At 44.4% G+C, this 15,792-nt stretch overlaps 1 protein-coding gene across 1 annotated transcript; it reads right to left on the bottom strand.

The window, feature by feature from the left end:
* Positions 1–9,801: 9,801 nt before the first annotated feature.
* CRYGS (crystallin gamma S) lies at positions 9,802–15,717 on the bottom strand. Its single transcript, XM_060639488.2, has 3 exons — positions 15,612–15,717; positions 10,617–10,859; positions 9,802–10,175 (listed from the first exon to the last, which is right to left on the bottom strand). The coding sequence occupies exons 1-3, from the start codon at positions 15,630–15,632 to the stop codon at positions 9,903–9,905; spliced, it is 537 nt and encodes a 178-aa protein (XP_060495471.2). The 5' UTR covers positions 15,633–15,717; the 3' UTR covers positions 9,802–9,902.
* Between the last annotated feature and the right edge of the window lie 75 nt (positions 15,718–15,792).

Below are 15,792 nucleotides of genomic sequence, written 5' to 3'. Positions count from 1 at the left end.
TCCCATCGGCTGGATGACTGCACACACCGCACAACGTGCACTGAGGCCGTTGGCACATTATACTCTATCACCAGGGACATGTGTCATGGTCCTAGAGAACACCCGGAACCTGAAAGATTAATTAGAAGGGTTTAAATCGAGGAGGCGACACAATCACAAGTGTGGTTTTAGAATACACTGGGAGCAGCGGTGCTGATGGGTGAGAGGTGGAAGAGAAGGCTGAGGGTCCCAGGGAAGGATCCCTCAAGGACTCGGGCAGAGGCACGAGCAGGCAGGTGGAAGGAAGTCTTTGAGCAATGTCTGGAGGGTAGATTGGCTACCAAATCCAAGCGGATATGCGAGAAGAGGGGGTGAGGACAGGACGGTAGCTTGGTTCTCGGGCTTAGGGGGCATGAATGGGAGAATCCGAGAGAAGAAATTGTATCCATCCGAGAAATGGAAGAGAAGAGGACCCAGCCCAAGGTGTCAGGGAACCCTGATATTTCTGAGACAGAAAGTGTGCTGGGAGCAGGGTGGAAGCTGAGTACACGCTGGCCCTCTGGTCCTTCTAGTCCCCACTCAGTCTCAGGTGGAGGTTTCTGTAGAGACCAGGGCGTTGAGTGGAGGGGGCGGGGGGAGTAGGGAGTTGAGGGGACTAAGACAGAAACAGCTGCCATGGGGGTGGGTGGGTGAGGTTGTAGACTGGGGACACTGAGAAGGACTGCCAAGCACAGATTGTTTTCTCCTGGCCTGACAGCTGCTGTCACTCAGGGAACCAGATGGAATAATGAGGTAAGATTCTCCCAGCACAGAAGCTACCCTCTGGGAGCAAAGCAGGTGCTTTTAGCTACAGAGCCACTAGAGGGCCACTGGTTGCAATGCAGTCATTTGCTTATAGGAGTGCAGGAAGAAGCTCCCAGTGCCCACCCCAGTTACAACCAGGAGTCTGCCTTTGACAACCTTTGTTAGGCCTGGAGGAAGGTACAAAAATGGAGGCATATACGCCAGATATCTAAACACTTAGAAACTATAAATTAAATTATTCCCGTAGCCGGCCTGCATTCCCAGCCAGCTCCTTGAAACCTCTTCCCAAGCATCACCCCTGCGTCCCAGAGGCTAAAGGAGGTGAGCCCTCCCCTGGGTCAGCCCACCAGCGGTGAGCCTCAGACCTGCTGGCTCAGGCCACGGCTGGATACCAGCTGGACTAGACCCTCTGAACTCCGGAGAGGCACTGACACAATCAAGGTCCCCAGGAAGCCTAGGCAGGCGTGAGCCCCTCCCTGAGTGTCCTTTTGCCGACTCAGGATTTCTAGGCAGTTCTAAACACCTCCCCAAACTGCATCACCTGAACAGGGAGAGGGGAAAGAACATAGTTATCCTGTGGAAATTTCTCTGGCTAGATACCCACCTTCCATAATTTGAAGCAATTATGAACAAAGCAGGCCTTCTGGAAACAACCCAGTCGCTTTCCACTGGTAAATGGTAAAACAAAGTGTGCTATATCCAGACAATAGAATACTACTCAGTCATGAGACTAAACCATGAATATACGCAACAAGGTGTAAGAAGCCGTTCCTAAAGCATCAAAAGCATTATGTTCGGTGAGAGAAGCCAGACACCAGAAGGCTGCAGGCTGCAGGCTGCGTGATTCCACACGGATGACCTTCTGGAAAATGCAGGCTACAGGCAGAGAAGGCAGATCAATGGTTGCCAGAGTGGGACAGTGCAAGGGGGTTACCTACAAAGGGACAGAAGGGAATTTGGGTGATGAAAATGTTCTCTGTGCTGGTTGTCTTGGTGGTTACAGAACTGGATACATTTGTCAAAACTCCTCAAACCACACGCTTAAAAAACGGGGAGTTTTATACTTTGTAAATTATACCTGAAAGTTAACCCCCCAAATAAGTAAGTAAGTAAATCATTCAGACCATCTTTCCTTGGTTTCCCAGGGCAGAGGCTATGATTTTCTCCCTCTTCCCTGGTCTGCAGGGTTCATTTCAACCCATGTGATCCTCTCCTGTAATTACCCTTCACTCAACTGGTTACCAAACCAGAGACAGACGGAGACAGATTTCAGCAGAAAGCATTTTTGTATTTTTGAGTCTGTGAGATGTAGGATTCTCCTAAGTGCAGGCCCAAGGCAAGGAAAGGATCATCCTTCCAGGACCAAGAACAGTATGAGAATGTCACAGGCTGAGAGTGTCTCCTTTGATGAGTCTGGGCATGCCTCAACTTCTACTACCCAATAAATCCTCTCCCACTTAACACACAACTCTTTCTTTTTTAAGTTTGTTTGTTTGGTTGTTTAGTAATCTCTACACCCAACGTGGGGCTTGAACTCATGACCCTAAGATCAAGAGTCACATGCTCTTCCCACTGAGCCAGCCAGGCGCCCCCCACACAACTCTTTAATAGTAAACCTTCTATGAATGTTGAGTTTTTGTTGAAATTTTAAACGTGTGTTTTTAGAGTACCTATGGAACTCTATGGACTACCATAGGTAGTCATTTTTTAATAAATACTTTTAAATAAATATTTCCCCCCAATTTACTCATTCTGCAAATCTGAAATTTTTCATGGATTGCATTTGCTTATAAGGGAGTATACCTGAAGGATATGCCATCACACCTCCATTTTGTTTGGCAGATTTGCCGTAAGTGTATTTTCACTATGGCGGGGTCTAACTGAAAACCAGAAAAACGGAGGGCAGAAGGGTAAAAGATAGTATAGAAAACATATAAACACAATGCCTTTCCTTCATTTTTCCAATGTGGACTCACAGATGTCCCCAGTCTGGTATTTCACTAAACTGCATGAAATCATAGGAGCCACTTCCTTGGAAAGTATTCCTTGTACTTGTGATACAAATGAGAGAAATGGCTTTTTAAAAATTGTCATGCCATGGGGATGACTTTTGGCATGAGCGTCTGTTACACCAAAGGGCCGTTCTTGGCTGTGGAAGGTCTAGGAAGCCTGTAATCCCCATTGAAGTCACGTGGCCTTTCAGTGACTCTGTTTACTCCTATGCAAAATGGAAAAACAGTAATCTTCCTTGTCTCACCTAAGCATGGTGAGGATCAAATGAAGTATGTTGAAGAGTTTTGTAAACTCTGAAACAGGATGTGCCAATGTGAGCTGCTACTGAGTGGCTAAGTCCCAGGCAGCCTGGTGTGACGATGTGACTCACAATGGCAAGGACCCCTGGCCTTTGGAGGAGGTCCCCAAAGCTTACTTCTGGTTGGGATATTTTTACTTCTGGTTTATAATCAACCTACATACAGGCAGCCTCCTTTTCCCTCTTCCTGCTTGCAGGAACAGTCTAGAGATTCCTCGTTCGGTCCTGAGTACCCGACCCTGGATGACTGGCCTAGTCAGAATCACCCAGGTTACCGTGGGCTCAGGGACACCACCAGCGTGTTCTGAGAAACTGTGGGGGTCAGCACTACAGCCAGGCCCGCCATTGTCTGGCCCCACGGTTCAGTGATCAGGCTAATGTGGCCTGTTCAGGGAGGTGGGGCGTGAACAATGGGAACAAATCTCTGCCCGCTATGCTCCCAAGAGGCAAAGCGCTGGCAGGATTTCCCCCAGAGCTAATCAATTCCAGAACCACTCAACCAGGGTGCTGAGCCCCTACGGTCGCTGACTCACAAAGGGCCACACTGGTGCCGGGGAAATGAGAAACCATTTCACCAAAGGGAAAGGAAATGAGATCGGTTAGCAGAGATAAGAGAAGACCGGCGGGGGGACAGCACAAGGCCTGGCAGAAATGAAGGGCGGGAGATGAACTTCCCTTTTCTGTGCGCGTAGCTGCTGCCCTCAGAGGCACGGAGCATTCTGCTTGCCCCTGACTCCTACCGCTGTCACTGCCCACTCTCTCACCTCTCCTCTACCTGCTGGCCCAACAGGACCTCAGACTAACCCACAGGCACCTAAGTCATTGATCACTAAAGCAGGGAGGGGCTGGAGATACCACCAGCCCACTGGTTCCCCCAACTTTGTACCACCAACTCTTCTTAAGAAGAAGAATCGAAGAATCCCTCCTTCTACAGGGATTCCATCTCTGGGAGATTTTTAAATAGCTGCCTTTGTTAAGTACCTGCTCCTGTAGGTTGTTCACAGGGCTAAGAATTCGAATTACCTCATCCAATGCCAACAAAACCACTGGAAAGTGGGTCTAATCATGTCTCTATTTTACATATGAAAAGGTTCAGACTAAGAGAGGTGTGCTTGCCTGAAATACCAGAACCAGAAAATCGGAGAATCAGAATTGAAACTAGGTCTGTGTCGCTTCAAGGCCCCACATGCTGCTGGCACTTAAGAAGAAATAGCTCATGCTCCCAGAAATTGTACTCCTAGGTATATATGTATATACTCAAGAAAAAGGAACATATATGTCCACATTCAAACTTGTACATAAATGTTTATAGCAATATTATTTGTAATAGTCAAAAAGTAAAAACAACTCAAATGTCCATCAACTGACTAACGGGTAAACAAAATGTGAAATATCCATACAATGGACGATTATTTGGCCATAAGGAATGCTACTCCATGGATGATCCTTGAAAACATTTTGCTAAATGAAAGAAGCCAGTCACAAAAGACCACATAATATATGATTTCATTTATGTGAAATGCCTAAAATAAGTGTATATATATATGTGTGTGTGTATGTATATATATACACAAATACTGATATATAAGTAATATATAGATATAAGTGACTTATATAAGTGAATTATTACATAATAAGTAAATACATGGATACAGAAAGTAGATTAGTGATTGGTGGAAAATGGGGAGATGAGGTCATCCCTAAAGGTATGGGGTTTCTTTCTGAGGTGATGGTTGCACGTATCTGTGAATGTACTAAAACCCATAGGGCTGTACATTTAAACAGGTGAATAGTATGGCATGGGGATTCTATCTCCATAAAGCCATTTAAGGGAAAATAGCCCAGCATGCCATGCCTGGCAAGGTACCGTGGTTCGGTCTCATGAATACTGAGCAGCAGAGGCCACACGGTGTCGTGGAAAGAGCCAGAGCTCTGGAACCAGTGACCTTGGACCACTTGTTTAGCCTCGCTGAGCCCTGGTTCCCAGTCTGTAAACTGGGGTGAGTAAGCCCCACCTTACCAAGTTGTTGCCTATAGGAAAGCCCCCAGCCCCTCCAGTTCTTAGAGTCCCTGGTTTTGAAGTGTGAGGCCTGAGTGAGGAGGTAGAGGTGGGTGGTGTCTATCTGGACAGAGAGGTTTGCCTTGCATTGAAGCCACACCCACAAGAGATGCGTCTCTCCTGTGTGGACCACAGGCTGGTCAGCCAGAGGGCTGGAAGGAGAGCTTGACGATTCACTGTCCCCTGTCACCTGAGAGACTCCAAATAAGGGAGACTAGGTTAAAGTTAGAAAAGAGGGGGATTTGCGTGAATTCTAGGGACAACCCTGCTGCCCTTGGAAACCGGTGAGAACTAGAACCAGGAGAGAGGCCCATGAGGGAGCGAAGGGGAGGCCAGCCTCCTCTGGAAATGTAGCTCTTTTTCAAGGTGGTAGGATGGGTTGGATAATGCTGATATGTCTTCCCAACCATGAAGCATCTGCCAAAAATACAGAGATGCTTTTCGGAAAACAACTGGGGGATGGAAGGAGGCATAAAAAAGCTAAACAAACAAACAAAAAGCAAAACCCAAACAGTTTGATAACAGAGGTACTTAAATGCTAGGAAAATGGTACTAACATGTCAACCATAGTGATAAAGTACAAGTTCCGTATTTATGAGTTTGCCCACTCCCTAAGATTGACTTGTGATTCCAAAATCACTACTTACGGTGCATTTGAGGTCATTCAAGGACATGAGCCGAGCAGCAAAAAATTTGAGTCGCCCAATGCTCACGTTCCCAGCTGAGGTCAAAAGAATGCTCTGCCTTCTGATTTCAGCTCTTATACTGTAAACAAGAGTTTGGTCTGGTTCGGTTGCACTCTATTTGTGCTGTGTTTTGGGCATCGTTTTGCTTTTGATTAGTGATTTGGCTACATAAAACGACCCCAAATGTAGTGCTGAAGTGCTGTTTAGTGTTCCCAAGAAAGCTTTCCTAAGAAAGTTGTAATATGCCTTACAGAGAAAATATGTTAATCACTATTCAGGCCTGGCCTGGTAGTGAGTTCAATGTCAATGAGTCAACAATATACGTTAAATAAGGTGTCTTTAAACTGAAACACACATTTTAAAAAGTTATGTATTGATCAGCTGACAAAAATGTTGTGACCAGAAGTTCACACGCACCTAACCCTGTATTTCCTCCAGGAACGATAGTCCAAGTATCTGCTATCCAGTGTTCAAGTCTTTATAGACCACAACTATTGCAAACATGAGAAATGGCCATGCATGCTATGTGTTTTTAACACATTATCTTGTTTTAATGCTCGCACAGCAGGTATTACCTTTGTGCTACAGAAAAGAAAGTTGAGGGGGGCCTGGGTAAGCTCAGTTGGTTAAGCGTCTGTTGATTTCAGCTCAGGTCATGATCTCATGGTTGTGAGATCTCATGGAGCCTGCTTAGGATTCTCTCTTGCTCGTTCGCTCTCTCTCTCCCCCCTCCCCATCCTCCTCCTCCTCCTCCCTCTTCTCCTCCCCCCTACATGTGTTCTCTCTCCCTCCCTCAAAATAAAGGATGTTGAGGTTATATATTGGATAATGTGACTTAGAGCTTATGTGTGGAAGTGGTAGGATTTGAATCCATTTCTCTCTAACTCTTCAGGGAGGAAGGGAACTCTCTAGCACTTCAGCTGGAAGTTCTTAGAAAAGTGTGGCCTGGCCCATATTGGGGCCAGTGGGAGAGCACAAGGAGAGCTGAGTGTGATCAAGAACAGGGCATATGTGAGGAAGGAGGGTGAGAGAACTGCGCACAGTCCTCCAGATGTGGTCCAGTCAGGTTACGGCTGGACAGCAGGGAAAAGATAATCTGCAACCAGCACAGAAGAGAAGCACCAGAATGAAGAGTCTGGGGCCCAGCCACACCAAGAGAGAAGCAATGGAAGGAACAGGAGATATTCTGCCTAGAAATGAGAGTGTGGAGACAGACAGGAGGGATCTTTAAATACCTAAAGGGCTATCTTGGGAATGGAGAACTAGACGGAAAGCAGAACTGGGATCACAGGTTCAGAGTTATAGGAAGCAGATTTTGACTCTATGTAAGCAACGTTTTCTGATATTCGGAGCTTTCCAACAAGCCAAGATCAGGTACTGGTGGTCCATAGGCTAAATCTGGCTGCAGACACATTTTGTCGGTTCACAGTGTCTTCTGAAAAATTGTACTTAAATGCCCTGCCATGGGACACATGTCTGCAATTACCAGAACCTGAGCCCTGTGCTCTTTGTCCCATGTCACTCAGGTGTAACTTGCCCTTCAAGTATTGGGTTGACTGATCTAGCAAAGACAAATACAGGATGCACATTTAAATTTGAATTTTAGACCAATGACAGATACTTTTTTAGTATAACTACGTCCCATGCAATACTTGGGATATATTTATGCTGTATTTATAGTTAGTTGTACCCCAATACTTGCGATTTACTAACACCATCCCATGTTCAATCTGGAAGCCTTACCCTGGAGTCCTAAAATAGGAGCCCCTGATGCTACATTTTGAGGAAGTGGGTTCTATCTTTGGGAGATATTCAAAGACTTAGAGGAATGCTAGGGATGGAAACAGCCCTAAAATGGTCTAAATACGCCCTTGCCCTATTTTCTTGAGATCCCCTGTTTCACAGAGACAAAACAATAAAAGCTAGAGGGAGATAATAATTCTAAATAACAACCTGGGTGCTACTCTGGGTGTGCTTGACAGGTGGGACTCTGGCTTGTGCTGTAACAGCAGAATGTTCTAGCAGAACTGGGATGGATTGATAGATAAAGACATAAAGTGTTTTTGACCTCAAATATCAACTGCTAGTCAAATTCTTAAGTGCAAGCTGATTGATGTGTGTGCAGCTGGGGAGAATGGTGGCAATCCCTTTCTGGATCAGGGCATGAGCCAAGAGGCGTCTAACATTCCCAAACAATAATTCTGTTTTCTCTGTCAAAAGCCATCTTCTATTTCTCTGAGACTGGGGTAAGTCATCCTGACACTTGTTTTCCTATCCTGCTGCCAGAACTGCTTTCCTGGTTGTTTTGAACAGACCGTGACCGACTCACCAGGGACTGGAACATGGCAGTGGTTGACATGAAAGCAGAAGCTGGCCCTCATGCACTGTTACCACAGCCTCAGTTTCCTCCGCAGAAAAGGAGGGGCAAGATCTCAGAGGTCATTTCCAGAAACTGGGCCGCTGAAAGTAAGAGTCGGTGGTCTTTGGTCATCAGCTAGCCTTTCTGCATCCTCCTCCTGATCTCTAAAGAATCAGGATGTTTATGTTCAGTGGGACTTGAGCGAGCATTTGGTCCAACTCCCTCATTTTGGAAATAGAGCAAGTTCGCTTCATGGTGGGTGACCGGGTCCAGAGCTCTTTGTGCCTCAGTGGGTGGCCTCCCCTTCACCCTCTATGGTTCATCTTGTCTCCCTCCCTTACTGAAACTTCTCAAAGTCCCTCACTTGAAACTGAGAAAGTGACCAAAGCCACGGGAGGTTAACAAAATGAATAAAAATCTTTGGGGGAACACTATGCGGTACCCACTAGTGTATAGACTGAAGTGCACACAAAGGCAGCATCGTCAGCACTTCTAACTTGGCCTTTTCTGGGAAGGCTCCCAGGAGACATGGGCCCCTACCCTCCCTTTTAAAGTTAGGCACGTCCAGAGCCTCCCCAGGTTCACTCAGATGCTCATGAAGTATCCCTAGTGACGCTGGGTTTCCTTAAACATTCTCTTCCTCAAGATTAAACAGATACAATCTCAGGGGTTACTCTAAGTGAGTAAAACTCAATAAAACTCCATTTCAACTATTGTAGTTGGGACAAATTATATTTCTTTTTACAGAAAGACTGAACTTGAAGTTGAGAAGTAGCTGATCCAGGAACCCCTGAATCTGAAGCAAGAGCCTTCAGGTGACTCATGACTCCACCATTTTCTAGTGATGGCTGTTTTCATTGTCGGTTCTCTTTTTTTTTTTTTCTTAATATTTATTTTTGAGAGAGAGAGGGACAGAGGATTCTAACTGGGCTCCATGCTGATAGCAGTGAGCCCATTGTGGGGCTTGAACCCATGAACTATAAGATCATGACCTGAGCCAAAGTCAGATGCTCAGCTGACTTAGCCACCTAGCACCCCTCAATGTCCATTCTTGATAGGTATTCTGTCTCCTCCATAAGACCTTCAGGGGACCCTGCCCTTTCCACCTCTTAGATTCCTCAAGGTCTTGTACTTCCATTATGCATACAGACCCCAGGCCAGCATGTGTTGAATGAATGAGTTGGAAATGAAGGGAAAGACTAGGAGCCGTGGAAACATCAATATCCTGGACCAAACTCTGATTTGGTCACCAGCTGGTGAACTTGGGCAAGCTTCTAGTTTCTCTAAGCCTCTCCATTCTTATTTGTAAAATGCAAATAAACCACCTCTCCTACAGGGCTGTTGTAAAAGAGAAAATGGAATAATGAAGGCACCCAAAAAGTAGTAGCTATGATTACTGTACCTGTTGAATCAACATAAAACTTAAGGAGAACCACCACGTGGCAGTCTGATTTTCTAACTTCTAATGCAATCCCATTTTGTCTGGCACAACGTCCCAGATTGGCAATCTGAAGGATGAGTTGCTTTGTGTCGCTGCCCTCTGTGGTGGGCACTATTTTGCAGGTCCCTGAGAGTGTCTAAGAAGAGGCATTACAATCAACAGTGGAATGCATGCCAATTGTTTTTATTAAGGATGCCTATTTGGATGACAAGGCCAGCCAGCAGGTGGCCCCCAGGAAGCAGCTTGTGGCCCCATCCCTGTCATTACTCCACAATGCGGCGGAAAGACTGCACAGCTGGGGAAGCTGCGCCCCAATCGATGGGCTTCCGGTACTCCTTCTTGTCCAGGAGGTACTGCCTGCCACGATAGTTGGGTAGCTCATAGAAAATCCAGGCACCCTCCAGCACCTTACTGGAGTGGACCTCCCGCATGTGAAACTGTTCCATAATGGAAGGGCAATCTTCAGTGGTTTCATACATCTGACCATTAAAATCTCCTTTCTCGAAGATCTGAATCTTATACTGGCCTCCACCAGACTGAAAAAAAACGACACAGGAGGAAATAACAACAGTTATGGAAATCACTGATGGGTCAAGAACTCAGAGAACAGTTTGGTTCAGAACCCCCAATCGTGGAAGTTAGATGATCTGATCTCCTCTCCTTTTTTGGGTACTGTGAAAACAGCTGATGTTCAGTAAGAAAAACTTAAGGCCTTAACGTGCTCAGGAGGCAGAGAGAGTGCTCTGGAAATAATGAGCGGATTCAGTCTTGTGACAGACTGACCTAAGGTTTTATGTGAGCCTCAGCAGCCAACAAGAGAAAACACCCCATTAAGGGGTAGGAAAACTGTAAGAAAATGTGTAAAAAAAAAAAAAAAAAAAAAAAAAAAAAAAAGGTGGGGGGGTTAGGGAAAGAGAGATGGAGAGAGCCAGAGCAGGCCAGCAAGCGAGAGAGAGTGCAAGGGGGCCCAGGCTCACCAGATGAACAGCCCTGCAGGAGCTGAGGCGGTCGTTGAGGCCCATCCAGTGCTGGTATTCAGGGTACTCGCCCCGGGGTAAGATATACATGTACCCGGCGAAGTTGGGCCTCTCGTACACAGCCCAAGTGCCTCCTTCCACTCTGATGGAGTTGCAGCGACTCAGGTACATGTGGAAATCTGCGCAGTCGCAGTCACAGTCATAGTGGCGGCCTTGGAAATTTTTGTCTTCATAGAAAGTAATCTGAAGGATGGAGCGAACAAAGAGAAGAACTGAGGAGCTGGGGGCTTTACTTGTAAAAAAAATAAAATAAAATAAAAATCAAGAACACATTGCCCGCTGTAGAAATCCCTTTGTCTTCAATTTTGAGGGGTAAAAGTATAGTTCTATCTCACCTCACAACATTTACCTTCTGGCAGACAATTGTAGTTGTCAACTGTAGGAATGAGAACTTTCTGAAGGCTTAAAATGAAGCAAAACAAGAGTGCTCTAAGAGAAGCCAGTAGTTTCAGACCCAAGTTCACAGCTTCCTCCTTTTTGTTCCCATAACTCACTGTACTTACCACATTAGAAGCTAAATTACCCACTTATACATCTCTCTCCCATCAGACTCCTACCAGACTTCTTCCAGGGGCAAAGTCCAAACCTTATTTAAGCTATGGACCCCTGGACCCAGCGCTTGACAAACCTTCAATAAATGTTTGAGGAAGACGAGTGAGTTCCAAATGCAGAAATTCATTAGGTGCCATGGAAGATAAAGAGAGAAAAATAAAACATAGACCTTAGCTTTACAGCGTTTACTTTACATGAATATAGAGCATACACCTGACAATATTTTGTGTTCCGCACTATTATTTTTTTGCCAACAGGGTAGTTCCAAAGTAACACGATAGCAAGTCACGAATGTGGTTTGCTTCAAAGTCTTACCAAGTCTCTACCACAATCTTTGGGGTAAGCCTGAGACCTTGGACGGCCTGGCGGCACGCAGCCCTGACAAACCAGAAATGATAAACCTGGCCTCTAGAGCTGCATCTCTCCAGTCGGCCTTATGACTTCAGGCAAGCTAGCTCTCTGGGCTCCAGCTTCACACTTGTCAGAGCTGAGGACCAGACTAGATGGAAAGCCCTGGCTGTGCAGTAAAACTTTTCTGTTTGCAACAGGAGAGAAGAGTCCCCAGCCACTCCTGGGGCTTCATGAAGCAGGTTCTGAAAACCACTAGACCAAATGGACTACAGAGTTTGTCCCCTCTTGTTCTATAATTCCACACTCCAAGATGAATGTAAGTTCAGAAGGTAAAGCGAAAGAAATCACAGGTGTCATGGAGTCAGCACTTAATTTCCTAGAGTTACGCTGCCACCTCGTGGCTAATTTGCTCTATCGGCTTCAAAGGAGAAAATGTCAACCATTTCATATGAAAGGAGTGGAGAGCCAGGTAGCCTTGAGAGGATTTTTGAGGTGAAGATTGAAAGATAAGTAGAGGGTTTCCGGGGGCAAAGAAGAAACGATGGCCTGTTCAAAGGAATAAAGGAATATGGCCCATTATAGGGACAAGTGGTTCATCAAGCTCGGTGCATATGGACTATGTGGTGAAGTATTAATAGGAAATAAAGCCAGAAGACACAGACGGCATGCTGGAATCTCTTTGGTGATTATGTGCGAGATGTAAGGTAGTGGTTCGTGCGTGGAAACAGGTGGTTGCCGCGGGTGTGTGAGAGAGATGGGGCAGGCCAGCCAAAAGGCAACTGCCCTATAAAGGACATTGAGGAAACAGTCAAAAGAAACGTAGAATTTGGTGACTAATCAGGTGTAATGAATGAGGGAGAGGCAGACACCAAGAATGATTCGTAAAAGGGCATAAAACCTCATTGTTTTCTACCCCAGGTGAGCCTTCTAGATGTAGCCTACTGATGGATACTACCTTCCACCCTAATCCATGCTACTCTCTCCACTCTTCCACTCTTGTATTTCTCTCCACTCCTGTATTTCCTGTTCCCTGCAAGCTTCCCGAGCCCTTCCCACCCCTAAATCATCTGCTTCATCTCCTTTCTTCCCCTTCCAAATTTCTCTTCCAGCTCCATTTCCCATTTTAGCATAGCACAGAGCTGGAGACACATGGTACCCCAGTTTATAGATGAAAACAAAACTGCAGCACTAGCTACTAGCTCAGTGACCTTGGATAGGCCATTGAACATCGCTCTAAAGCTCAGACTCTTCATTTGTAAAACTGGATCACAGTATCCTCTGCGGAGGGTTGTCCTGAGGTTCCATGGGAAAATGCCTATGAAGCACTTAGTGTAATCTGGCTCATAAATTGCCAATAAACTTTTGCTACTGTTGGTACAGATGAAGAAGTTAAATGCCTTGCCTAAGGCCAATAGCTAGGTACAAGTTAGGTGCAGGCAAGGGAGTGGTTGGCAGTGCAAAGCTCCCGGTTAGTTACGTGTGATTCATTTTATCTTATCTCCCTTTGCGGTCTCCTGCCTGCACAGCTAGTTCTGTGCAACGTACAGCACTTACTCTTTTAATAAGGGAACAAGACTGATCCTGAGGCTGAGATGCTTTTCCCAAAGCCTGTGGAAAAATCTTTAGGAAAATCAAGGTAACTTCTCTAAAAAATAAAATAGATTCTATATTCCTTAATTCAGCCTTAATTCAATTTACCTTTGGTTTTTTGGTCAACTGTTTACCATAAAAGAGCCTTTGCAAGGGCTATGCTGTAGGAAATAAAGTTAATATCACTTTTTCTTAGTTCAATGTTTCCCACACTTAGTGCCCACTGCACATTTTCCTGGCTAACATCTATATTGAAGGTGGAAAATATACAATGTTCTAGAAGGCAATCTTGCTGTCTACCCTCTAGCAGACTAGCCAACCATCCCAAGGCTGAAACAAAGTACAGTGTTGCCATGGAGCCTTTACTGAGCTCCAGAACCAAACTCTCCTTTCAGCGGGGGACCTTCCAAATCTCAGAGCCCAGAGAATGTTGTACCTCTACTCAATTTCCATTTGTATAAGGACCATGACATCTACTGTATAGTCAGCTGAGATTCTTGGGCAAAAAAAATTATAGAAAGGCTAAGAAATAGTGCAGGAGATTTCCCTAGAAATCATTACAAAATTCCTCTCCTTCCCGCTTAGTTCTTGAAAAGTAGTCTACTAATCCAATACAATAGAAAGAAAAATGCCACGTATTCCAAAGGTAACAAAACCAAACTTAGTACCGTGCATTGTTTTTGCCAATCCCATAACTCTCTGATTAAACTTCTAGTAAGATGGAGGGAAAGGAAAATGCAATAGACAAAGGGTAAGAGATCACTTGCTCTTTTGGCCTAGCAAGCAAATTAGTTAACCATGTGAACAGCCCAGCTACAAGAAATACAAGAGAGCACACTATTACTACTCTGGAAATCTTTGAAAACGGGGGATATATTCATCTAAGGGGGTCCAGTTGTAATGGTCTTACATCAAGGCACACGGATTTCTCTAAGGACTTCAAATTCTTTTCAATGGGATTTGCATGACATACTTCCAAGAACCTCAGAGCACTAAAGACACGGTCTCATTTTTTCTCCCCAAATCTTTTAGATAACAAGTATGATTATTCTATTTTCCAAGTGGAAAAAAATCAGGCACTAACCAATTATGGAACGAGTTAACAGGTGCCTCCTGACATGACGTATGGGAAATATTTGCTGTTGCCTATGTAACTTTCTGGCCAAAGATGGTTAGTCTGAATCTAAACAAGAGGAAACAATCAGGTAAATCCAGATCTCAGGACTTTGTACTAGACAACTGGTCTGGACTTAGAAAAATGTCAGTGTCTCAAACACCAACAAAAAGTAGGGTGACTGTTTCATACAAAAGAGGCTAAAGGAAAAAGTTTAAAGAAACATGGCAACCAAATGCAATGCATGGTCCTTGATTACATCCTGTATCTGGGGAAAAGCCAGCCATGAAGCACATTTGGGAAAGCGACTGGGGGAAATGTGAATATAGTCTGAATATTTGGTATTTATGACAAGTTTGGGAGACAAGATGGTATTATGTTTATACAGGAGAATACCCTTGTTTTTGGAGAAACGTGACTAAGTACTTAGGGCAAAAGAATTAAGCCTGCTATTTATTGTCAAATGGTTTAGTACAAAGAGACAGAGAGACCAAATCTAGCAAAATGCTAACAACTGGAGAATATAAGTAAGGGATATAGAAGTATTCATTCAACATTTCTTTCTTATTCTTTCAAGATTCATTGGGTTTGAAACTTTTCAAAGTAACAAGTTGAGGGGGGGGTGCTGTGGAAATCAGGCACTGATGGCTTTGCCTTAGATTCACTGGTGAGCAGAAGAGCTAAAATAATAGAATGAAGGTAGATACCCTCATTTCTAAAGCCCTGCCTAAAAGATCGATTTCTGGTCCAACAACTGTGAATCAAGTATTTTAGAGGCAATTTTCCTAATGTAAGTAAGCACTTTATTTCAGGAAAGGGATAAAAATAACTGCTTGAATGAAAGGGATATATAGGATTTAATTCACTTGATTAGTCTTTTAGGACATCACTGATGGAGCCTAAATTTCACAGAGCGGACTTTTAACTGAACACTAAAAGTTTTCTACTCCGTGTACTCCTCTTATCAGTATGTCCTATTCCTGTGGAAATTCATAGAATATGAGTTGCTGGAAGGCAGAAATCATGATGATATTAACACGTTATATACCTGTACAATACTGAACATGGTAACACACATAGAGATAAACCCTTAATAAACTGTTGGGTAATTTTGCTACAGTAGAAAATATAATAAGCATTTCTTAACCTTCTCTCCTATTCTCAACCTTTAAAACACTATCATACTTACCTTCAGGCATAGAAGCAAAAGTTTTCTCCACATTTCTTTCGATGTATCATTAGGTACATTGGAAAAGAGGAAACATTCCAAAAGAAAGGAAACATAAAAGAAAGTGGTAGGCTAAAAATCAGCATGACCGTTGACTTACCTTGGTTCCAGATTTAGACATTTTGGTGCATAGATTGGTTTCCCCAGTGCTGAAATCCGGAATAGCTACAGAGTTAGAGGCACAGAGACATTTATACTGGGCTGGTTTCAAATCAAACATTTGCTTAGTCATGAGAATAGGATCCAAAAATTGAGTCAGTCATTTAGAGGCTATTGATGGT

The sequence above is a fragment of the Panthera onca genome, chromosome C2 (genome assembly GCF_046562875.1).
Source record: "Panthera onca isolate mPanOnc1 chromosome C2, mPanOnc1 haplotype 2, whole genome shotgun sequence".
Taxonomy (NCBI): Eukaryota; Metazoa; Chordata; class Mammalia; order Carnivora; family Felidae; genus Panthera; species Panthera onca.
Note: the sequence above shows the minus strand (reverse complement) of the source record. Positions and strands in the feature narration are given on the sequence as shown.

Excerpts from the sequence above, each read along its gene's own strand:
- CRYGS (XM_060639488.2), bottom strand. The coding sequence starts at position 15,632 with ATGTCTAAATCTGGAACCAAG. Across the intron at positions 10,860-15,611 it reads TGTCTAAATCTGGAACCAAG|ATTACTTTCTATGAAGACAA; the intron begins GTAAGTCAACGG and ends TCCATCCTTCAG. Across the intron at positions 10,176-10,616 it reads CCTGCAGGGCTGTTCATCTG|TCTGGTGGAGGCCAGTATAA; the intron begins GTGAGCCTGGGC and ends GTTTTTTTTCAG.